This window comes from Bombus bifarius, unplaced genomic scaffold (genome assembly GCF_011952205.1).
Source record: "Bombus bifarius isolate JDL3187 unplaced genomic scaffold, Bbif_JDL3187 scf7180000007966, whole genome shotgun sequence".
Lineage (NCBI taxonomy): Eukaryota > Metazoa > Arthropoda > Insecta > Hymenoptera > Apidae > Bombus > Bombus bifarius.
Window position 1 is genome coordinate 7451491 of NW_022884352.1, and position 24486 is coordinate 7475976.

The 24486-nt window shown below is 39.0% G+C and overlaps 1 protein-coding gene across 4 annotated transcripts; it reads left to right on the top strand.

Moving 5' to 3' along the window:
* On the top strand, window positions 1–24440 carry LOC117216496. 4 transcript variants are annotated; one of them, XM_033463259.1, is made up of 4 exons: window positions 1–512; window positions 15095–15181; window positions 16817–17874; window positions 21091–24440. In XM_033463259.1, exons 1-4 carry the CDS (start codon window positions 262–264, stop codon window positions 22281–22283), a joined length of 2589 nt encoding a protein of 862 aa, XP_033319150.1. In that variant the 5' UTR covers window positions 1–261; the 3' UTR covers window positions 22284–24440. The 4 variants fall into 4 exon arrangements, with proteins under 4 accessions (XP_033319150.1, XP_033319235.1, XP_033319322.1 ...); XM_033463431.1 differs by lacking the exon at window positions 1–512 and adding an exon at window positions 11536–12081; XM_033463344.1 differs by lacking the exon at window positions 15095–15181.
* Window positions 24441–24486: the final 46 nt, after the last annotated feature.

Genomic DNA, 24486 nt, shown 5'->3' on the forward strand with positions numbered 1-24486 from the left:
TTCCAATTTAACTTCGTACAAGGAACTTAAGAAGGGAGGGAGCGATAAAAGACAAAGTGACGAGAAGGAAAGCGGAGAAGCGAGTGTCGACGAGGCGGATCGGTGAGATAAAAAAGAATTAAAAAGGGAAAAGACAGAAAGAGAAAAAGAAAGGAGAGAGGGAGGGAGAAAAGGTGAAGTAGAAAGGGGGAGAAAGAGTGAGTAGGAAGATGAGTTTGACATTCTCAATGGGGGTTTATTCGTAACACGTGAAGCGCGGAAATGAGTGGCATAGAGGAGCCACAGAAGCTGTTTCGCCTCCCGGGTACCATCGAGGAGGAGGAGGAGGAAAAGGATAACGAGGTTCGAAGCCACCAGCAACTCCCAGACAACCCGAACACAGCCGACTCACCCTTACTAGGACAAAGGAACACGGGAACCTTGTCCAGTCTGCCTAGGTACGTCACCCTGGTCAGGGTCAGCACCCAGAGCAGTAGCATCGGTGGTGGTGTCGGTCGGCAAGATTCTACCAGGTAAGTTCTTTGCACGTACATTTATATACAGGGTGGTTGGTAACTGGTGGTACAAGCGGAAAGGGGGTGATTCTACGCGAAAAAAGAAGTCGAAAATATAGAATAAAAATTTTTTTGTTTAATTTTTTCATCGAGACAACGATCTACAGTGAGATCCGTTGTAACGAGACGTGATAAGGTGCACGCGTACCGAGCGAAAATTCAAAGTCGATTTTCTCGGAAACAAAGCATCAAACGAAAAATTTTTATTCTATATTTTCGACTTCTTTTTTCGCGTAGAATCACCTCCTTTCCGCTTGTACCATCAGTTACCAACCACCCTGTATATATTTCTTTCACCGGTATATTTTTATATATTTGTATATAATTTATATATCCGATTAGCTGTTGCGATGTGTTTGTAAAGTGCGTACCTAAAATATGTCGTTATGTGCACTAAATACAATTTCTTTCATAATAATTATTTATATTTTTTATTCATTCGTTTTATTTCGTCTCGTCTTCCAAGTATTCAAATCATCTTCAAATTTACGAATATGTTTTAGCTTTCGCTAAAACTGCAATTTAAACAGCAAATTCTAACTGCTTTTTGAGCATAACGAGTATACCCGTGACGAGTATATTCGTCAAAAACAGCTAACTGGATATAACAGAATATTTTTTGTATATTTAAATATGATTTGTATATAGTAATATATTCTTTATGTATTCTTTCTTTCTTTTAATCGCGTTGTTGTTATCAAACGTTGTTCGGATTTATCAAGTTACCTGATATCAAATAACCTGTAGCGAAATTTGGCTTCATTCTATAGTATATCTGGTAGAAAACGGATATTTACACGTACCAATTACTACAGTACGTACATTAGTGTACATACATGGCTCAAATTGGTTCGAATGAATGTAATTTAGTAATTTGTAACTTACCGTTGAAAGAAACAAACTTTGAACGTGAAATTGTCATAAGGAAACGTACTAAATCTTCTTCACATAAGATCATAATTATCGACTCTTTAGAATTCATAGAAAGGATAATATCTTTCAACGAAACTGTTATTTCGTTCTATTTTTACCAACAGACAATCTTCCTTTTCAAAAATCGTCGCTGTAGAAATTTGCCAATAACTGATAACTGCGAGTCATTAAAATCAAGGACAATTTTAAAGATACTTGTAGCCGTTACTTGCAACGATCCTAGGGATATTCAGATCTCTGCCCAAAAGCTATTTCATTCTCGTGTAAAACCGGAAACGTCTGTTTTACATACAAAAGAGCGAACGTATCGGTGACCGTAAAAAAGCATAGTATAATCACGCGACAATTACAGAACAAAACATCGGTGGTTGGCGAATCACGTGGCCGGTTCCCAAGGCAGCCTATCTCTGCTGGATCATCCTCGAGCAAAAGCCGGTTGCGTTTTGTTTGAGGAAATCATTCTCGACGTTTTCTGGCGCCAGATGCTGTGTACAGGATATTAAATAATCGGATAAAAATGCTGGGAAAATATCGATCACCCTGTACCGACAACATCTTAACGCGTAATTTTCCCAGAAATTCTTCATCCAATGACAAATTACGTTACGTACGCTACATCTTGTAATTATCGCAACCACATCGATTATGATCAAAAGCAACGTTCGTCGTTTGCACAGGATATCGTTAATGCGTTAAGAGCAGCAAAGGAAGCACGTTCGATTTTTATAGCGTAATTCGTCGGCAAAATCTTCGATAAAATCTTCGCATGTCCCGTCGCTGACGCTTTATCATCTGCTTTCAAGTAACTTCACCGATTTTATCTTATCGATTCTAACTTATTCGTTGTAATGTTCGAAGGAAAAATCGTTCGTCCAGCCTTCCGAGATATCGTAATCGAGAAACTCCGCCAAAGAAAGAAGCTGTATGTCCGTGCTATGCGATATACGGCGGCTGAGTAACTACGCGATTTACGCGTTTCATCTTACGGACGTTTTTCCAGAAAGCTGCTCGGTTAAGAACGATCTTGTACGCGGAGCGTTGCACCCAATGATCGAGCAGAATCGACAAAAACGAGGATAGAGAAACTCGATAAGATTGCCGCGAGCTGGATGCTGCTAATAGTCTATAATCTTCCGTAATCGTTCATCGAACGAGTTTTTCCCTTAATCCGCCACCGTAACAGTCGCAGTTAACAAGAACGTTGGATCGTCGTTAGTGTCATCATAATTATTACGCCGGGATATTTGCCGTGTGCCTATCATCGAGTTTGATAGAATTTATCGAGGCAGAAGTCTATTAACGTAAACGGGATGCAATATATTTTGCGTAGCATCGCGAGGCTAACTAACGACGTCCGTATCCACTGCGTCTATACCGCACCACTGTTTACCCTTCTGGCTCTAATTCACCTATCGCGAAGCCTATCGTCCTACCCATTTATCAAGAACTTGAAAACATATTACACGTGCGACAATTGTAAAATTCAAGAACACGCGGCTGACCTTCGCTGCTAATTTACTTACGTTCGCCTCATTACGTTCTAACGCGGAATGCTTTTGAGAAATATGTCTTGGAAATTGTCAAGTTACGAGACGCGAACGTAAGAAGAATGACGACAAAGTATGGCTATATTAAGCATATCGACGACTAAATGCGTTTTACTAGAGATTTTTATATTAACTTTTAGCCGCAATTATATCGTAGTAATAGTAGTTTGTGGAACAGATCGATGGAATTTTCATTGTTTAACGCGTCGATTGCTACCGCTGCCGTTTCGTGACTCACGTTCTCTCGACTAAATTTTTCAGAACGACTAACGTACTATAAATTTCAGAGACTAAAAAATTGTCGACGATGTGAGCGCTTTAGATAACATCGTCGGAGAAATGCAACGTAATATTTTGCGAAAATTAAACGTTATAGCGTAGCGTATGTAAATATATGTCGGGACGAGATGCATGAAATTCGACGTGTTAAGTAGTCGGGCAAAGATAATAGACAAAATATCGGCAGAATATCCGTTCTATCTTGATAATTAAATTTGCAACACTTTCGGAAATTCTTCGCTAAACGTACACGATAGCAACCAACGAAGGTATTTAAAAACTTTCACGTGGAACGTCGACGAAAGATATCTTCAAAATTAGAAATTACGAAATGTGAACGTAGAAAACGATAATTATCGTAATTACATGGGTAAAATTACACGTGCGACGTTAACGAAAAATATCTCCAAAATAAATGAATTGGAAAACGTGAACGTAGAAAACCGACAAGCCGTAAATAACTTAATAAATCGAGAATGGATCGTGCTTTATAAAATTCTATATTACTTGGTAGATGAAAAGGTATTCGTTTCGTGAAGAATTTCTACGGTTCAATGGAATTTTAATCCTCCTATTCTCTCGCAATTCTTTCTTTAGAACAGAAATTCTGTGCCAAGATCGCTTTAATCGAACGGCGTTCCTTTCTTTAATTAGAATAGTGGTAAGGTGTACTTGTCGGTATTAAAACTCGATACCTGCTCGTTGACTGGCTCGAGAGATTGCCTGCTCGGCGATTAATTTCAAGAAGAGATGGCAAATGTTAAACGAGCGTGGCGATTCACCTTGTGAAATCTCGAAAGGTCGCCGTAGTGACGAATTAATCGGTGATCGCGGAACGAGAGTTAATCGCGGAAACTCTTAACGATTTCTCAAGCCGTATCGGATTTCCCGTTTCCTGGACGAAAGACAATCCAGACTGTGTGGGTGCTCGTGATTTTCTCGAAAATACTTCCGTCTCATCGTGCGCAACGAATTACAAATTTCAGGTTTTTTTCATGAGGCGACGAATAACAACGCACAACGTGTAGATTTCCAGATTTTTTTTATTCGAGATAACGTTACGGTATTTTGTGTTTAATCGAATGAAAATACTATCGTATTCGAGATTTTTAACGCGCCACTTGTTACGCGTAACAAAAATAAATTTCATGCCATCGACGAGTAAAAGAGAATTTAATTTCTCTCTTGTTCGAAACTATACGTAACAATTGAAACGTATGACAACGATGATTATTACTATATCGAAGATTTCTAGGATTACTATTTTATTCGAACGTGATACAGTTAAGCTTCTTGCAAGTATTTACCAAGTGTGAAAAGACGAGTATTATCTAAGATGCTAGAAAACACGTATTAAACTGATAGAAACTAGTAATCCAATTATTACTGCTCAACTAATCCGTATTTATTCGCATGGATTATACGCGCAACAGATATCTTGCGATCGATACGATGTGCGATAGAGATACATCATTAATCTGTCCAAAGTATTTTAGATAAGAAAAAATTTATAACTTAACAGCATTGTACATCTGAGAAAATCCATTAAGAAATCTCTATCTTTAGACCTATTTATCTAACCTGTTGTCTGGTTCAATTAGAATCTCTATTATTATACAGTCCGATGGCAGTGAGGATGTTTTCTTCTTCTAAATAAAAACGAATTTCTAGCTAAAATGATTTTAGAATATCGCGCATCGTAGAAAGTTTATCCTATTTTCTCGTTCAATTAGAATCTCCGTTTAAAAAATCATTCCTAGCGACAGGACGAATTACGAGGAATTGTCAAGAGATTACTCGAATTTCCAAGCCCAGTCTCTACACGCGTTTCGTTTCTAAAAATCAGCAATTCCAATCACAGATGTTTTATAGATAATTATAGACTTTTTAATACGTTTTTAAGATATACAGCATCATTCAGCAATCTGGAATAATTAATTAATTCTATATTATACTATATTAATTCTTATTAATCTTATAATTACCTACCTATATTTCAACAGTTTTATTATCGACCCGAAATTAATCTAACAGACATGCACGACAATTTCCAAGAAGAAGAGTTTCCTCGAAAAGTTGACTTCCTTCAGATGCGCAACTTTTATAAAGCACGCTATAGTACTTTCAAATTTATAATCAGAAATTCCTTGTTACATCCTTGTGATATCTACTTTAACTTTTTCCGTACAAGATTTAGTTGTGCTTCAGCGATATGTACATACTTCTAGCGTTAACCAGCCTCGTTAACACAATCAATGTCTGCTGGAAAAATAATTCGGTCTCATGTTAAAACCGGCGCGCCGTTTCCGAAGCGAGGAAATCTTGCTGCTGCGATAATCGTCGTGTGAAAATTCGGAAAAAAATTCCACACTCGAGGTAGCCGCGATCGAAAATGAAAATCTTCGCGAGGCCGAAGCTCGCAACTCGTCCGATCTCGTTAGTTTAATTAAAAGCTCGTTATCGAAGCCGTGGACAGTGCGGTTGGACAGCTCGCAATAAGAGCTCGACCCGCAGTGTGCGTACACCCGATGATATTAACGCGCTGGTTTTAATCCGCGTCGGGAAACGCCTCGAAAATTGTGTACCGGAAGCTGGCCAGCTTCGTCATGTCGAGTCCGGCAAGATCGAGCGTTTCTGTCGGAAGAAGAACGAGATTCGTCGCGTCTCGCTCGAGCTAACGTCGCGAGAAACGAAACAGTTGGTTGGTTTTGTTCGAAGGAGGTAGAATACGTATTATTCTTTTCGTCGAGTGGCTTCATTCTGTATTTTACACGGTGTCTGGCGAAAATATTTCGAGATTTGTCGTAGGAAAATTTCACGAATGTATTGCATTATGGGTGTTACATGAAACGAATTTTTAAAGGCTTATTGCTATACCGTAGCGAGACAGGTTTGTCACGATCCGACTGCGAATTTTTACGGACTTATTGGAAATTTGCGGATGGAAAATCGCGGAGAATGCGCATGGTATTGTATTATATTTATCTATTTCAACTTGATGATCTAGAAATTGGACTCAGTTTCGCATAGTTTGTGAACATAAGATAAAACACGATCTACGGATAATCACGATATCATAAAAATATCAATGCATATGATATACAAATATATATATATATGTACAATATGCAAAATAAAGTACTTTGTAGTAGACGAAAGAAATTAACACGTAGCTGCCATTTCTTCGTAAAAATCCGCAGTCCAGTTGTGATTATATTTGAAAAATTTGAAACGAAACCGAGTTTTCGATAGAGATTCCTCTTTATTTAGCTTCTTAACTTCGAAATTTAAAAGAGGTGATGTCGTTGCAGGACGATAAAATTTGAAAATGTTTCAAGTAAAACACATAACACGTTCGTAAAAGGTTTTTATAGGTGCTTTCAGATACTTTCGTGAAATACTGCATGTCTCTGTAGAGTACGTGTTATTCTTTCAATAAAACGACTTGGTCGAATACCTGATACATATCTCGAAAGAAAAATATCAAATCGAAATAACTTGAAATCGTGTCCTTTTGCGGAATTCCTACATCCGTTGCTTTTATTGCTTCTGTTTTCTTTCCTATTTCTAATTGCATTTGTCGATTAATGCTCGATACTGTATTGTAAAATAACTCGATTAATTGAACCTAATGGATGTGTCGAAAGAAAAACGTGAAATTGAAAAAAGAAAAAAAATAATGGATGCCGATGCCGATATCTACAAGACTGATTCGTTTTCTTTTTTCTCATTCTGAAATTGTATCTGTCGATTGATAGTCGCCACTGTCGTGTATTACGTTGTAAGTAATTAGTCAACTATGATGGAACCAACTATCGAGTAGAACGAGATTTTCCGTTTGATTCGCGAAACCTGTTCGGAGACTCGATTTGCATGCAATTAGTCGTCACCAGGATGTTCTGGCAGCTTAATGAATATTTTTCAGCGTTCATTTAAATTCATGAAACGAAGTTCTGTATCTGATACCCTGTGAATATGTCGCGACTAATTTGGATAAACGACATACGGTGACACAAGGTGAATTGCCGATTCTGTCACCTTAAATTATTTGTAAACGAATTGCATTTATTATCGCCTTTGAATTACTCAATTAATCAAAGGGTTTCACATTGCACTTACAAAACAACCCTCGTATCTACGTAGAAATATAAATTAACAAAAAGAAAAAAAAAACTAACTGTTGGTGTTATTTTTTTATCCAACAAGTCGTGTACACGTAATTCGAAATGAGTCAGAACCTCTTCTGACTCATTCCATATAGAAAATTAAATTCTGTTGTTTGCAGAAAAAAGGAATATTTGAAATATTTTGTGTACTCGTGGGATTAATATTTTTTGGAGGAGTTCGATCGAATATTTCGCTGGCAAAGTTGGACAAACACACGTGAGGACATGCTTTCGAGCTGTCGTACTCCGGAATTAGTACCGTTCTCAATTGACGCCTACAAACGATACGACCTCTTCTGCTATGGGATAGCACCATTATAATGCGCACCGAATAAATTACTAACAGCTAATGGCGATTCAACGTTGCCGGTGTTGATCGAGTCCTTCCGGTTCGTATTTCTTACAACGACTACTGCCAAATTGTTTTCATGGAAGCTTGGATTCATACAAAAATCGCAGGAGAATCGAGGAAAAAATCGGTACATTGATCTGCAGAAATATTTTTACCAATAATACCGTAAATAAAAAATGAAAGATACGATTAGATGTTAGATAAAAACTGTACTCGAATCACGTTTAAGATTAATCTTTTTGCCATTTTATATCTTTCGGAATATTTGTACGGAGACAGACGAAGCTGATAAATCAGCTAAAGAGAAAGAGATAACCCGATCTGATTTGAAAATAAATCTGAATCGTGATTGATATCTTGGCAAACATACGGGGACGAAACTTTGGACGAGCTGGATGCTCTCTAAATTATGTTAATTAGTTCCATTATTTTTATATCATACGCCAGAAATTCAGACCTATAATTTTCTCGGTTCTCACGATATTTCCCTTATCAGTGCCAATAAAACGTCATTGATATTGGATTTTAATTAACCCAGATACCATCCGAATTTATTTCCCATGTAATACTTGCGCATGTATGTATATTATTTTCCTATTTTAAATTTCAATTCGATGTGTTAATGAAATTCTCTTTGTTCCTATTTATCGTTCATTTATTGTTTCTGCATTGCACAAATAGAAGAACAAATCTCAAAGGTCAAACCGATCAACTCCACTTCTTGTGAATATCTCAATTGTATTATTCGAAGATATTTGTAATTAGTGTGCAATATCTCAAAACACATGCGACTTATTTTCCCAATTTTATTTAACACCAATAGATAGCATAAATAATCAGCAAATTCGAAAGTAAATTTTCAAAAATAATTTCTCCCTGCGTTTCAATTCATTCTAAATTCCTGGACGATAGTTGATATTAGTTAAAAAGATAAGCGTGTCAAAGTGTCCATCAAAACGTTAACAGCGAAGAAATCAGCTGCAATGTGATTAAATATCTAACCACGTTATTGATGAAATATTTAACCAAACCTAAGTACGCTATATACGTTAAATACTATATAGATAATTATTATTAAAACGATGATCGATGAGGCTAAAGATAAAAGTACCTATATTATATATAATCATATTTTGACCTCAATAAAAAGCAACATTAATTTTATCAGAAGTGTGCTCATTAGCAACATAAAAAATCGATTGAGAAATGGAAGAATCAATCGTTAACCTCAAAATTAATAACAGTTAAAACAAAGCCAATATCTTCCTAATATCAATGAACAGTGAAAGAGTATGAAACATGGAAAGCCTTTTAAAAATAGCTTGTCGATTGGAGTCGAAAAATCGTTAATCTTCAAATTAATAACAAAAATTAATAGAAAGAAAACCAATATCGTTCCAATATTAATCAACGGTGAAAGAGTATGAAACTCGGAAAGTCTGTTAAAAATAGCTTATCGACTAGAGTGGAAAAAACAATGATCAATGTGCAAATGAATAAGGAATTAATAAAAAATATTAATCAACAGCGAAGAGGCGTCAAACTCATAAATTCGAAGTATCAAGCTCGTAAAAAGGAATGTCCAGCGAGTTGCAGTCTTTCCGTAACAAACGTCCACGCAATCTCCGTATGGGACAACCTCCTCGTACGTCGACAAACACCGACTTGTTCCAACGCGGATTGATAAATCTGAGTTATGGATTTTCGACTCGGGATATCGGCTCGATAAATCTGATCTGAGATGTTCGATAATTCGCGGAAAAGTTTGCTTTCGCAAGTAACGCGTACGCTTTCGGTTCACAAGCGCGAGCTCGGGCGTTTGCGTGCAATCAGCGATTTCGCGATGGTTCGCCAAGAACGACGCGACGCCGATAAGGAGATGGCTGCTCGGTGATAAGACATGCTCCCGGACTTTTCGAGTCAGTCAAACGAAGTCAGTGGAACAAATCTTGATTTGCTGGCGTTGTAGTCAAACGCTTCGCGATGTCGGTCTCGTCGAAAATGTTATCGGTGAACCGAGTGCACCACGCTATAAACGAGAAACAGATAGTGCCAATTGAAGAAGACATCCAGTGTATCACATGAACGTCGTTTTGAGTCGCCGATGAGATTCGCGCTTTCGTCGTGCAAATAACAATCGAAGAAAGTAGATTTTAGGTGCCTTTTGCGAATCGTGAACGATGCTCGAACGTGCATAAAAGGCGGTGGATCAATTTTCGATCAAAAGTCTGAAATTCGAGGGCTGTGATTTGGCATCGAGCGCTGGTCGCGACGTGTATTTGTAGAAAAAGTTCTTTGCTCCATTTGCTCCGTAAGTTTGCAAAGGTATCGGGAAGGTGGAATCGTTCGTAGGCCAATGTTGATTCGAAGCTTAAACAGATTTTTAATTACAAGAGAAATTCTCCATCTGTTTGCTGGATAAATCTACGAGAACGGTAAAAACAGTGCGCTTACTCCAGTGTTGGATCGGAATTGAAGTAAATATGAAAAGAAGTGTAAAATACAGAGACAGTGTTGCTTAAGAATTCGTAGAATTTTTAGAAGTAATCGTGATTGAAGAAAGAGAAGTTTGAGAGGGAAGGCGCCGTTGCAAAGAATCGCGATATCGTTGATAAAGAAAAAAGAAAAAAAAGGCAGGAAACAAGGGAAACATTCCGCGTGACGTAATCAGGCCATTTTCTCGCAAATGAAAAGAGCAAACGTTATTGTTAGTAGCTGATAAGTGGAGACCACTGGCCAGGTGTTGGCTCGTATAAGACGTCCTACATCATTGCTCGTACATCAGTAGATTCTCCATCATCAAACTCGACACCTATTCACCCAACCATTCGTTTCTTCCGCGTACATCGCGTGTCTTCCGTTCGAACGATAACAGGCCATAAAACGAAACGAAATCTTAGTAAAGAACAACGTGATTATCCAAGAGAAAATACAATTTCACTTTGTTGAAGAAATCTTCAACTCGATTAAGACAGACAGATCCTGTCGGGTTTAAAAGTGGATTAGAAAGATTTAATGGAATTACCATTGGATAATCAGAGAGAAATTGATGGATGACGTGCGCTTGGTTTTTGGGAATCAATTCTAAGAGCAACGATTGAAGAGCAGATGCGATTGCCAGTGAGTTTTCTCAGCTGTGTTCATAATTGTCAAATAGTGTACGAGAAAGGAAGTCGATAAAAGATAAACTCTTTTTAGTCTGATCGTGGTTAACGAAACGAGTAACTGCGAGATCTAAGACGATAAGTGAAAGACTTACGTGGAACGAGAACCAATCGGGACAAGAAGTAATTGCCTTCCCTTTGATTAATTTCAACGCTTCGCGTTTGCAGCGATCATCGAAGGTTCATTCTGCGACGTGAGAGGATTTTTCGCGATCGCTGAACTATTTGACAAGATAGTAACTTGTTAGAATTATCGCTGCAATCACTGGGAATTCATTCCTACTATCGTTTCCGATAGTAGCTATCGTGTTCGTCAAAATCAAAGGGAATTTTACAATCGTTGAATTTGTTGAAACTTAGCTTGATAAAGAAACGGAAGATTATTGAAATTATTGCTGCGAGCATAGAAATTGATACTGATGTAAAGATCGTCAAATTTTCCAAGGGTCGTGCAAGGTAACAGGAAAATCGAGATTTTCAAAATTAACTTTCAAGTTCGAAATTGACATTTGAAGCATCTGGAAATTATATTAAACCGAGCGTACACTTAGAAATTTCTGCGCGTATCGATAAATTGTACGTGTGTGTTATCTACAATCGCGCAAGAAACCTTAAGATCGTGACACAGAGAAATGTTTGTACGATGTGAAAAAATCCTTCCGCCACTGATCCTTCTTCGTTCGCGATAAGAAATGAGAAATTGCAGCTACGTCGAAGCGTGTCGTTTAATATCACGTGCGCGTGCAATCGTATGTCACAAATCTGATTATCCGAGTGTCTAGAACCTCTTCGTCAAACTAATAAATCTTTCGAATAAAACGGGAACAACGTCGTACGCTATTGTCCTCGAATGGAAAATATTGTTCGAGGTAGAGTATTGTCCGAATACGCGAGCTAACGCGTGTGTATCAAAGGAAAAAAAGGAGAAGAAGAAGCAAAAATGAACGGAGACGTTCCAAAAGATCCAATTCCGAGCGTGAAATCATCCTCGCCGGACAGAGACGAGAAACAAAATCTGTTGCCATCGTCGGAACAAACAACACCTGTTATAGTAAAAATGTCCAAGACTCCATCGCTTAAAAGCAGGTAAAATGACACACTCTAATCTGAATTTATTCGATATGAAGAGTTATCGAGCTGCGTAGTTGGCTTCCCAGTTAATAACTAGAATCGTGGGATTAGCTATTCATTAACGACCGGTGAATTAATAACGCATCGACGAACGCAGTCTTTCTCGTCCACTTCTGTCTCTGCGTTGTTATTTACGACTGACAAGTTAATTCGATAAGCGATTATATTCCAACCGGTCACCCCAACCGTCCCAATTATCCGAATAACGAGGACACAATTACGAAAACACCTAATAAATACTTGTGTGCAGACGTTGCTCGCTGAATTTTTCGCGAACGAGATGCTACTGTGTAGTAAGCTAAAAAGTAGTAGTGGCGTAGGTCAGTCCGCTATCGTCTTTCATAGGAATAACGTCGTTTGTTTATCGTCATGAAAGATTCGTCGCATTCTTTCAAATCAAACGGAAACGTACGCAGACGGAGAATGAGGATACAAATTGATTTATTGTGAAAATAATGCAGCGATGCTATTTCGGAGTTGGAATTCAAATTCAAAGCCCAAATTCTCGAAATCTTGAATTACACCAGCGCGATTTTCGGACTGCCAAAACTGTGCGAAACTGTGCAAAAGTCTCGGGCCATCCGTTGTTTTTGTAAGCCAGTTAACTGCATTTGACGAGTACGCTCGTCTTCGCTTGTATTTGTTCACGCACTCAACGACTTAAGCTCACGAGAGATTTCTAAAACTAAATTCCGCAGTTAGCTGGTGAATTAATGTGCAAATACTTGATCCTGTTCCGTAACTATTGACAACAGCATAATAATAATTAGCATTTGGTAAGCAATGATATTAATAAATCGGCAAGCTGAGAGTCGATTAGATTACAAATTTCTGTGGATTCGTGTAATCTTAGTCGGATAACTCGTAATGTTGTTCCTTTTATTTCTAAAATTTCATCGATGATATAAATTCGCGACTTTCGAAACTTCACTGATTCTATCAATATAAGATTTCCAAAATTCAATCGGTTGTGCAGTAGACAGAACGACGATTTTAAAGCTGCGTTGCTTTCTCGGATGTACGATCAATTTGAAAATTATTAATAATTTGCTGAGAAAATATTTATCGATTCTAAATAATTAATATTTTACGAAACGGTATGCTACCATACACGCAGGTGTTAATTCAACGCGTACTTATTTGCTAATCGTTGAATATTTCGGAAGAAAACTGGCAAATAACCTTGAAATTTATCGTCGAGCTTCAATTTGGACGATCAAACTGTTTCGATGATTTTACTTCGTACCTTCTCTGCAGCATAAAATTATAGAAATTTCTTTGTTGTAAACTATTCCTTATCGTCTCTTCCCGATAACGATAGAACTTAGATCAATCGACGATATCTAGACGAATTATTCGAGGTCGTGCAATATCGTATTTACGATGATCTAACCTTGTCAAGTACCCAAAGCTTGGATAAGATTCGATTACTCTTATCCTGTTAAGCAAAGAAGACGAGTTAACTCGTCATACGAATTGCTAATTCTTTTGTCATAATAATTTCTTTATTTATAGATTTTCTATATTTTTACGCGTCGTCTGATTTCTATTCAAAATAAATCACTGCTACATACATCGTACATTTGAAGACTCTAGAGCAGAAACGTGATAAATTATTCTTCAGGAAAAGGGGATTTTAAAGTCCAATATACTTTTGACTATATTCATGGCTATTATAATTAAATAGCAATAATTATTCCGTGATTCTATGAAATATTTCTCGAATAAATCATTCTAAATTTAAGATATTCTCTTTTAGTCATCAAGCGGTATAAAAGTCAGAGAATCAATAAACATTGACTCATTAATCTTCATTTACATTTGCAAGAATTAAAGCCGACCTAATTAAATTTGATTTATCTTCGTTAGTTTTTAATTCTCTAATTAATCGAAAATCTCCTCATTGACAGACTATCCAATCAACAGATTAATTTCCAATTTTTATTCCATTCCCCTAACATCTTTTCTTTCGCTGAATCTCACAGTTTTATGAAACTTAAACAAATGTATAACAATGACATGTATAACGTTGTAATAAACTATTATTGTTTGATCCTTAACACGTCGATTCTGAATGTTTCATGAATTTCTTTCTCTTCCATCACACTATCGCCTGTATCTCCTTTGCTCATTTTTCCTCTCGCTTTTGCTGTTCTTTCGCGCCTTCTCTAAGCACCGAACAGTTTATCTTAATGATATCAATAATTTCATCGCTATCAGAAGATTAATCGATTAAATTATCGACCTTACAATTATTGTTAGTAAATGCCATCGATCTGCGAGATGAATCAACACAACGGTGAACAAACGCGGACCGCAGAGTTCACCGCGTGTGTCGGCGATTGATTTACGCGTGGCAATAAATAAATTGGTAGATAACAGTTGCTCGGTTATCGTACGGAGTCAAAATGGCGACTTCCTTTTGGCCATATGAAAGGGTGGCGAGCGCGAAGGTCTCAGACAGATCATCGAACTGGTCGCGTCGATATATTCTACTGTTGGTTCCGTGCAGCTGTGGCCGCTTTTCGCACGATTTTCGCGAGTTTTCACAGCGACGAATGATGAAATCGCTCCTGTCGACTTTGCATCTCGAATCGTGTAAGCATCGCAGTTCGTTCGAGTTATCGCTGACTGATTAAGAAATTCCTTAAACACGCTTCTTCGACGCGCTTTAAATAGACAGAAGCACCAGAGACAAGTGGCAAGCGTGTCATTTATCGACGGCGTTAAAGTAATTGGTCGAGTTGTCTAGGGATTGTCAAAATTATCTTTTTTTTTCTTTTTTTTTCTCTTTCACTTTTTCGGTGAAGATTCAGTTGATTTGTGAACTGTTGCCACTAATGAGAACGGCTGCCTGTCTGTTTCGCGATATGATAATTTCAGAGTGAAGTTTTAAAACGGTGTAAATGATTTATGATAAATGTGTCGAGTTTGTGATCAAAATTGTCGTGTGTTTCATCTGTTGAAGAGAAATAGTTGGTGAACTTTTGCAACGATTGACAGTTTGTCATGGAAAGGTTCAGGAAGGATCACGTAAAATGCGAAGAAATCCATCGTGAGTATTCTTCTTGAAACGTTAAATTTGAGAAAGTATTCAGTACTGGAACGCGATCAAACATGTGTCATCCATCGATCATCGAACAACTTCCGTCAAAACCTGCGATAACACGAAACACGAACAGATTCATCGTGGGTATTTCTCGCGGAACGACAAAGAAATACAAATTAGGACGATTAACAGAAATATTCGCGCAACTAAAGAATAAAACATCGTACGGTGGAAAGAAATTTTCACACAGACAGAAGATAAAATCTCGGGCATTCGGAACGAAAAAAAAGGAAAATGAAAACTCGTGCGAAAATTCTCGATCAAATAAAATCGTTACACGAATAAAAAATAAAATCTCGAGCATTGCGGGCAAAATTGTCGCGTTAACAATATGGGAAATACCATACATTGGAAACAAACTTGACGATAAAATTTTCCATCGTTCGCCATCTCCGCTACAGACGATCATCCGCTTAGCATAATAAAAATGCATGTCTAAATCCCGCCAGATGTATACATCGCGCAAAATACGTCGCAAAAATCACAATTTGCAAATCGTCTATCGCGCGCGAATCTCTGCTAGAATTTTCATAAAGATTCGTGTCGAATAAGGAAAGCGATGGGTGCGTAACGATCGATTGACACCAGAAGAACAATATGATCAGCTGAAATTTGCTATTCAAATCCGGCAAGATCTCCGCGGAGAATATATTACGACGCGTGTACAAATGTCGACGAGGCCTTGATGAGAATTTCGTAGAGCATCTCGCTCGAAGAAATAATTTATTCCCTCGCGGTTATTTTGCTAGAAAAAAAAAAAAAATAGTACGCTACACGTGTTACCACGTGTCGAGATAATCGAAACCGAGATTCAGTTCTGCGCGAATGATTTACGATCTCTATCGTTAAGTAGCTTTCGCGGAAAGCAACGTCATTGTTAAATAATCGATGCGCAGACGTAATCGTTATTTTGCTGAATCTCGAAGCCGATAATCGTTAAAGGAATGATACGACGTAGCATAAAAATCGATTGATGCCTGTCTGATTGCTTAAGATTAATTAAAAAGCTATCAAGTTTCAGGAATATACCTGACTTCTATCTTTAAGTGGGTCAATACGTAGCGACGTATAGGATCAAATTTCTCAATCAAAAACGTGTTCGTCCTTATAAAGAGTACAATCACCTTGTCAAACGGCCTCGTCACGAACTTTTATCGTGTCAAATGCCTATCGTAAGAATAATCCACTGAAATCAATGACCATTACAAGGAATCTGTTCCAAGTTCCGATACCAGTTGCGCTGAAAATCGCCTCTGTTCCTCTCGTGCTCGCGACAGGAATCTATATAATTTTAGGACATAAGACCAACTTTGAAATTTTCGACGTATTTTCAAAATTTATCTTTCCCTGATCCAGCATGGCCGAGCGATCCAATAAAATGACAATTCGAAAGAAATCTGAAATAGAATTTTTGTTAAATTTACAAAATTTATCTCTTCTTCGTTCGACGAAAGTCGAACTAATTCACTAAAAATTAAAAGAATTCTACGCGCGATAAGAACCTATGAAAGACAAATCTGCGAGCAAATGAAAGCGAAGTTCCTTCTTCCAAGTACCAACCGTCAGAATTGTAATTTCCAGGAGCCGGTACAGAGCATGGCCAACGCGGAAGCTACGTCGTCGCGCCGTGTTAAAAAACGGCGAGTGCAACGTCCTTCAGTCGCGAATCTCCAGGCGTTCCCTGCGCTTCCTCCGGGACATATTCACGACCCTGGTCGACACTCAATGGCGATGGATGTTGCTGTGCTTCAGCCTGAGCTTCGTGCTCTCCTGGCTAGGTTTCGCGGTCATCTGGTGGCTCATCGCGTTCAGCCACGGTGACTTTGAAAAGGACCACCTGCCCCCGTATCAAATAGACAACAACTGGACACCCTGCATCAACAATATCTTCTCGTTCACGAGCTGTTTCCTGTTCAGTATCGAGACGCAGCACACGATCGGTTACGGAAGTCGTGTCACGACCGAGGAATGTCCTGAGGCGATCTTCGTTATGTGCATCCAGAGCATCGTCGGTGTGATGATCCAGGCGTTCATGGTGGGCATAGTGTTCGCAAAGATGAGCAGGCCCAAGCAGAGAACTCAAACGTTGCTATTCTCGCGGAACGCTGTTATCTGTCAGAGGGACGGCGAGCTCTGTTTGATGTTCCGAGTCGGCGATATGAGGAAAAGTCACATAATAGGAGCTGCCATTAGAGCCCAATTGATAAGGACCAGGACCACCAAGGAGGGCGAAGTGCTGTCACAGAACCAACAGGAGCTGGCCGTAGGCACCGATGGTCAGAATGGTAACCTGTTCTTCATCTGGCCCACTACGATCGTTCATAAAATCAACGCGGAGTCGCCGTTTTACAACATGTCCGCCGAGGACATGCTGACGGAGAGGTTCGAGATTGTGGCGATCCTCGAGGGAACGATAGAATCGACAGGACAAACCACTCAGGCCAGATCCAGTTATTTGCCACAAGAGATCCTCTGGGGATACAGGTTCGAGCCCATGGTCACGTACTCGAAAGAGAGACAGGGCTACGAAGTGGATTACTCCTTGTTCAACAATACCACGCAGGTCGGAACGCCTCTGTGTTCTAGTAGAGAGCTGGCGGAGTTTTACAAGATACAAGAAGAACTTCGTCATGGGAACGGTAAGTGGTTGCAGGTTTCTAGAGAATGGATACACTTGGCATTGAATAGAACGTAGTTTCTGTGTGTTACCTGTGTTATCTGTTTAGCCTTTTTTTTTTTTAGTTCTCTTCTCTTTCGAAATGAGTTTGACGTGAAAAGAAAGGATCGAATATTTGTATCTAGATTCAGCGGTGAGCTAGTTAGATTTTTGGCTAACTAGATCTTCCCTTCATCTCGTATCACACGGTGTCGTAAGAGTAATGAGACTGAATCTCTGTTGGCATACATTGTACATTTAAAAGTACGATTACCAATGTCGTCCAACAAGGAAACGAAGCATTATATAGCGTACTGAATAGTTTCGAACTGGAACATTCTACAATTCACAAACCTACACGGAATTCGCGAATTAAATGAAAAAGTCGGACACGAGAATATAATGAAAGTAACTCATGGAACTACTAAAAACAAGAAATAGCGAATAACGTTATTTTTCATCTTGCGTTCTTTCCGCTTTGCGGCTTCTTCTTGTGGCGAATATCAGAAGTAGCCGGGTATCTTCGAACGATGAATTATCTTTCTATCTTAAGCCGTTCTTTAAAAATCATTTTGCAAGAAATAAACGAAAGAAAGACTTATCTTCCACATCGATACATCTTGTTTCTTATTAGTCTCGCTACTCTCCCACCGCACACACCTCTCACGTCTAATACTATCTAAAATAAATTAGAATTGCATACTTGGAATTCAACGTAAAACCACGCAGTTTGCCCTCGTCCTTTTGCGACACGCGTCAACGACACCAGGCTCGTCCTGTCACACAGCCTATTCAATTTTTATTTACTAGAGCGGAATGTCCGGTGTAATTAAAAGTTTCCGCGATGCGTCGGCCAATATAACGAGTTGCAAAATAACCACTAACGACGCAACAAGGTCGGTCTGCGTTAATTGGCATGCACGCGCAAATCAAACTAATCGATATCAAACCACCTGCTTGCCTCATGCTTGCCTCCATTGTTTGTTCTGCCAGACTCGCGTGCTTTGAGCTTCGAAATGCTTTGAGCTTCTGTATGTACGTATGCACGTGTTGACGACTCTGTGAACGGGTCTCGTTCGATGTCTCTCTGACTCTGTTGGTGCTGGTGTATACCGTAGATGGAGGCCTGCGGAAAATTCCTAGCGAGCCGAAATCCGCGCCGGTGATATTGACCAGCAACCAAGCGGACGCCCCGGAGTTCCTTGCCTCTCAAGGACACTCTTCTCACGGATCACCGAAACATCACGTTGACATTCCATGGATCGACGAGAGCTCGGGTGTTTAACACGTCGACTGCGGAGCCGAAGTCGCGTGGCCGCTCAGTGCGACGGACATTTTCTTCTTCTTAACCCTCGAGCCGCGGGCGATTTTCATTTTTTTCTTCTTTCTTTTCGTACAGAAAATCGCGGACGAAATTGATACGTAGACTGCGGATATTCCTGCAGATTTTTAATAATTTTCCGAATACGACTGAAAGAGTAGAACTTGGGGATTTGTTTCGTTTCGTTGAATGTTTGTAACAGGTATCATAATGTTAGATATTTTATATATTTTGGCATACCACGTTCGTTCTGTGAACTTTTGCACCCTTAAACTTCTCGCGAGTGCGTGAAATTCCGCCGTCTATTTATACCTTGTACAGGTCTATCATAAGGAGATTCTCAATACAATGGAAAAAACGACGCCGTAATAACGTGGCCAAAAATTTCGCCGAAATTAGTACTAGAACTACGCTGGTCCACGATGTACCTAAATATTTTACGTACGAATCAGTCCAATTCAAACGATATTCCTTCAAAGAATTGATCTATATAATTATATTTGTAAATTTCTGTACCTAGATAAAAATCAATATTAATCGTGGCAAAAATACCAGTATGTCTTCAGAAAGTTTGATAAATATCAGTTTGATGGTTTCAGTAGTTCTAGTGTTATCACGATGACTGCCATGCGAATCTCATATACTTTTATTGCTTATCTTTAAGACGTTAAAATAAGTAAAACGCGATTTTCGCGTCGCCCGCGGCTGCAGGGTTAAAACGCTTTCACGAGGGTTGACGTCTCTCGATAATTAGCCAAATGAGAACTCAACTCGTGGCCAGTTAGCGAAGCACCAGACGCTGTAATTTAAGGCAAACCAAAGATTCCACAAAAAGCTACGACTCGTCTCAAAGTGCGTATCGAGCAGTTTTTTCTACGGATTTTCCGCGGCTGATGAGTTTCAGATGTTCGATAAGAGGTCCTGGTTTGTCCGTCTCACGCTTGTGTCTGTTTCTGGTATTGTCTTAATCGCGTGACGTCCTGTCGAACATTGTTGCGCGATACGATCCGATCGAGAGGTTGTTGGTAAAGGGCTATCATACGCATTGAGAGTCAAACGTGAGATTACCATTGATTTGTAATCCTGTATACTTCGTCTCCTCTCAACCAATTTTCAATTTATGCGCGTAGAAGATCCGAAATAAATTTCTTGCCTTTCAGCGTACACACACTTTTGACTCTCAGTGCATGTACAAAACTATCGCTGAGCCACACATTTACTAAATCATCTTTAACCCTTTGCAATTCTACGTCAAGTTGAGTTTCACCTTCTATTTCGTTCTTTTCTTTTATTAAAAATATATTAAAACAGATGTGGTTATTGCTTATGAAAGTACGAGAACACAGCCAAAACTACGAACACGTTTGAAAGTCATTTATTAAGTGTAGATCAATTAGGCTAAAGTGTCGAGTGTCTGGACAGCAAAGGGTTTAACAAAGCGTTCGTAAGCAAATTGAATCGCTGAAACAGTAAGCGAAATTCCTCCAATTCCTGCTTTTCTCATCATCGTCATTTTCGAAAGATATTTCAGACATTTGACTCGACAAAAATTTCATTTAACCATTTCATACGTAACTGAGACGTTACACGAACGCCTGGGCATCTGTTTTACAAAGTTAAAAGAGCGAAAAGCTTCAACTCCACATACAAATCACCTACCTATGGAGGGCGAAACAAATACGTTTGTAAACGAAGGGTTAAGCAAAGTGGTATTTGTTGGTTGTCGTAAGATAATTTGTAAAATAATTCAAAGCCAAACACATTCACATCGAAGTACGTGTCATATCGATTATCCATCAAAATTTATACAAACATTTCTACTCGCTAAGTTCGAAAGATCAAAGCTGAAATTCCTCTAAGTAGAAGACTATTTTGCAGGTATGATAGTAGACGAGGATTTCCTAATGGAGTCCTGTCAGGACAGCCAGTACCACTACGGTCATCGTCCACACCTAAATCATCCTCATCATCATCCAAACCACAATTTAACTTACGTGGACAGCGGCAGAAGCGAAACCAGCGCCGACGAGGCGACCACCTGTCGAAATTCTTGCAGAGACTCGACGTATCACGGACCACCGGTTCCAAATCGAGACCATAGCCACTACAAGATTCTCGATTTAGACGCTGATGGGATCCAGGTGATGGGTGACGTCGATCTACAACACTTGCCGGAAGCGGTGAACAGGGAGATCCTGAAGAACAGCCGCGAGATCATCTTCGAAGAGCCAGAAACATCGAGAGAAGGGAGTCCGTTGTTACTAAAATCGACTAATCGGAAGAACACGAGACACGGTGTTCCGGACGAGGAGAAGAGATCTTTGAACAGTTCCAAGAGGAGTCTCTATCATAGAAATATTCTTCGAGGCTTAGAAGAAGATAAAAGATCCCTGGATGGGTCCAGAAGAAATTTGAATGGGTCCAGAAAGTATTTGTTAATCCCCTTGGATAACAAGAACGCGGTGGAGACCGGATACAGGGAGAATTTCATCGTTAATAGAAAACACACGGGCAGCAGAGAGTATTTAAACGCGACGAGGAAGGCCATATACGTAAAAGGATGCAGGGAGCCCCAAGAAGTGGACGCTAGAGGAAGATTGAACTCCAACGACGACAGGTTGATGATAGAAATAGAAAAACCTTCGAAATCGTGTCAGCCACAGGAGATATTAGCTAAAGACAAGAACACTTCGCTGTCGGATCCTGATCTATCGCCGAACGACTACGTTCCTGCTATAAAGTCACCAGTTCCATCGACTTTGTTACCAATCTCTCCAGTATCCGATCTGTCGCCGGAATCTGGCTTCTACGATGGAATGCAGTGGAATTGCAGCCCGGAGTACGTTAGAAAGGATCTAAAAATTCCCAACGAACCTGTGATCGCAAGAAATAGAAGGAGTTACGAGAATGCGCAGCTTCAGGATGTGAACGAGGTTTTATCGAGACCTAACAGTGATAATAGCTCGTTGGATAGCGAGGAGTCCAAGAATTTAGTTAGTGAGAATGGTTCTCGTAAATTTGGCGAGAAGAATATTGTCGCGAAGCAGACGGTCCCTTACACGAGCGTCTGAGCAAAGTGTGCCTTACTCTTAGTGAAACATATCGCTTCCAAGTGCCAGTGCAATTGTGTTGTACAGAATATTGCGTTTTACGTATTTCCAAAGCGGCATCAGAGTCGTGATTGGTCTTATTCAACCCTCGAGCATCAATGATATTGGACACAGCTGCGGCTGGACGCGAGAATCTGAACATTTATTCTTCGGTTCCATCGATCAGTTTGTTTCCTTCTTTCGGGCGAAATCCCCTTGTCCGCACTCTCCTTTTGTTTACGATCGAACCAATGTTATTAGTAAAATTCTATAAGTAACGGTAACGAGCTTGCTTATAGAACAAGTGAAATTTTGCAATTGAATTTTACAGATTACAAGTCGTCCGACTATTTCGTTCGACGTGAAGCTGAACGCACGTAATTGTAAGAATCTAAGAATTAATATTGTTAATTGGTAAATTATCGTGCAAGAGAACTCTTTATAAAAGGTAGATATACGAAATAAATTTTGACAAATTTCTGAGGAATTCAACAAATTCGTGGAATAAGAACTTTCAATTAGTTCATTGTGTTCTGAGGGTTGAGAAAGTAACCAATGTGTTTCCGTATAGACATTCTTCGTGTATGGCAGTGATTATACAGAAAAGTGATAAACGACAGAGCCACAACAAACAAGCGACGACTAAGGGATAGAAAATAAATCAAAATTATTCTCATTTATTTTCTATCGTTCAGCCGTCACGTATTTCATCGCTGTGCTTCTTATCGCTCACCGCTAAGCGTTTGTCACTCTTCTGTATAGTCACGGCTTAAAACGCGTAACTTTTCCAACTATATATTATAAGTATCTGTGAATTTATATTCTATAAATTAAGTAGAAGATATGCGGACAATTATTTTTGCTATTTTACGATGTTTGTAAATTACACTAAACCGCAGGTCGGTTAGAAGCTTCCATGTGTAATAATTAAAAGAGCCAGTGAAATTGCTCGTTGAATTTAGTAAAATTAATCTTCTAGAAACGAAACGTGGATATAATCGTTTTTGTTCGAACGACGAGGCTTTCGAGAACTTGGCTGAAAACGCTTCACGAGGTAGTTTCGAAAACGAAGCATACGACGCTCTAACCATTAATTACATAATTAACCGTCATTTTAATTAAAACTTGAGAACTGAAATATCGAAGATCTTGGAGATTTCATTAATGAAAATTATCAAGCAATTCAGAATTTAAGATTAAGTTATCTAAAGTCAGCATATTCGATAGATTTAGGTATAATGATCGACTAGATGTAACAAAAGTACCTAGCAAACTATCGAAAGGTATATTTTTACAATTTAGCACGCACGAACGCTAAGGTATTAAATTAACGATATTCTGACTGAAGTCATCGATACGTCAGTTACGTCCATGCCTGGCAAAGCATCAGTGTTCGAACGAAACTTCGTAGATTTAGCGATGCCATTTAATTCCTGTTAATTCTCCCGTAAATTCACCCATTAAAGACCAATTTGCCGGATATAGGCAAATGAAGAAGAAAAATCGAACGAATCTTTGGAATTTCATTTCGTAACCACGACATTAAAAAATGGAATTCAATGATTTACTTCGATCAAAAACAAACAACAAAACATATATATATATATACATATTTCAAACGAGTAGTCTTTAGTGGGTTAATTTGACAGTTTATGGCGAAAGGAACCGTGTTGGTTAAACAATTCCACGTACTATACTTCTAATTATAGTAGCAAAAAGGTAGCCACCATAGGGAAGATAAAGTGCCTTGTTTTAACTTTCTATTTCCACGAGAGTGAGGGTAGCGAACGTTCTCACCGCCAAAACAAATTAGCCTCGTTTAATATTTATTGCTTGCAGGGTATCCTAAGCGCTAGATCGACGTTTGTATATAGAAACGTTCCCAGTTAAAAAGACACTATCGATCGCTAGGATAGGTTTGCACGAAATCGACAGCCGCTTCGAGAGCTTCTCAACTATGTGATTCGATCGGCACAGCGAACCAGATCGAATTATTCTGATATTATTTAGACGGAGTGTGCAGAGGAACCTGAAAATGGTAGAGCTCCGAGTGTTCCTCCGGGACATGGATACCTGCCATCGTGACTTCTAGCGTAAATTGTGAAACTCTTATTTGTAATAAAGACCAGTCGAAATCTACGAGAAATTCAATTTTTTTCCTTTCTCTCAATTTCGTCGTTAAAAT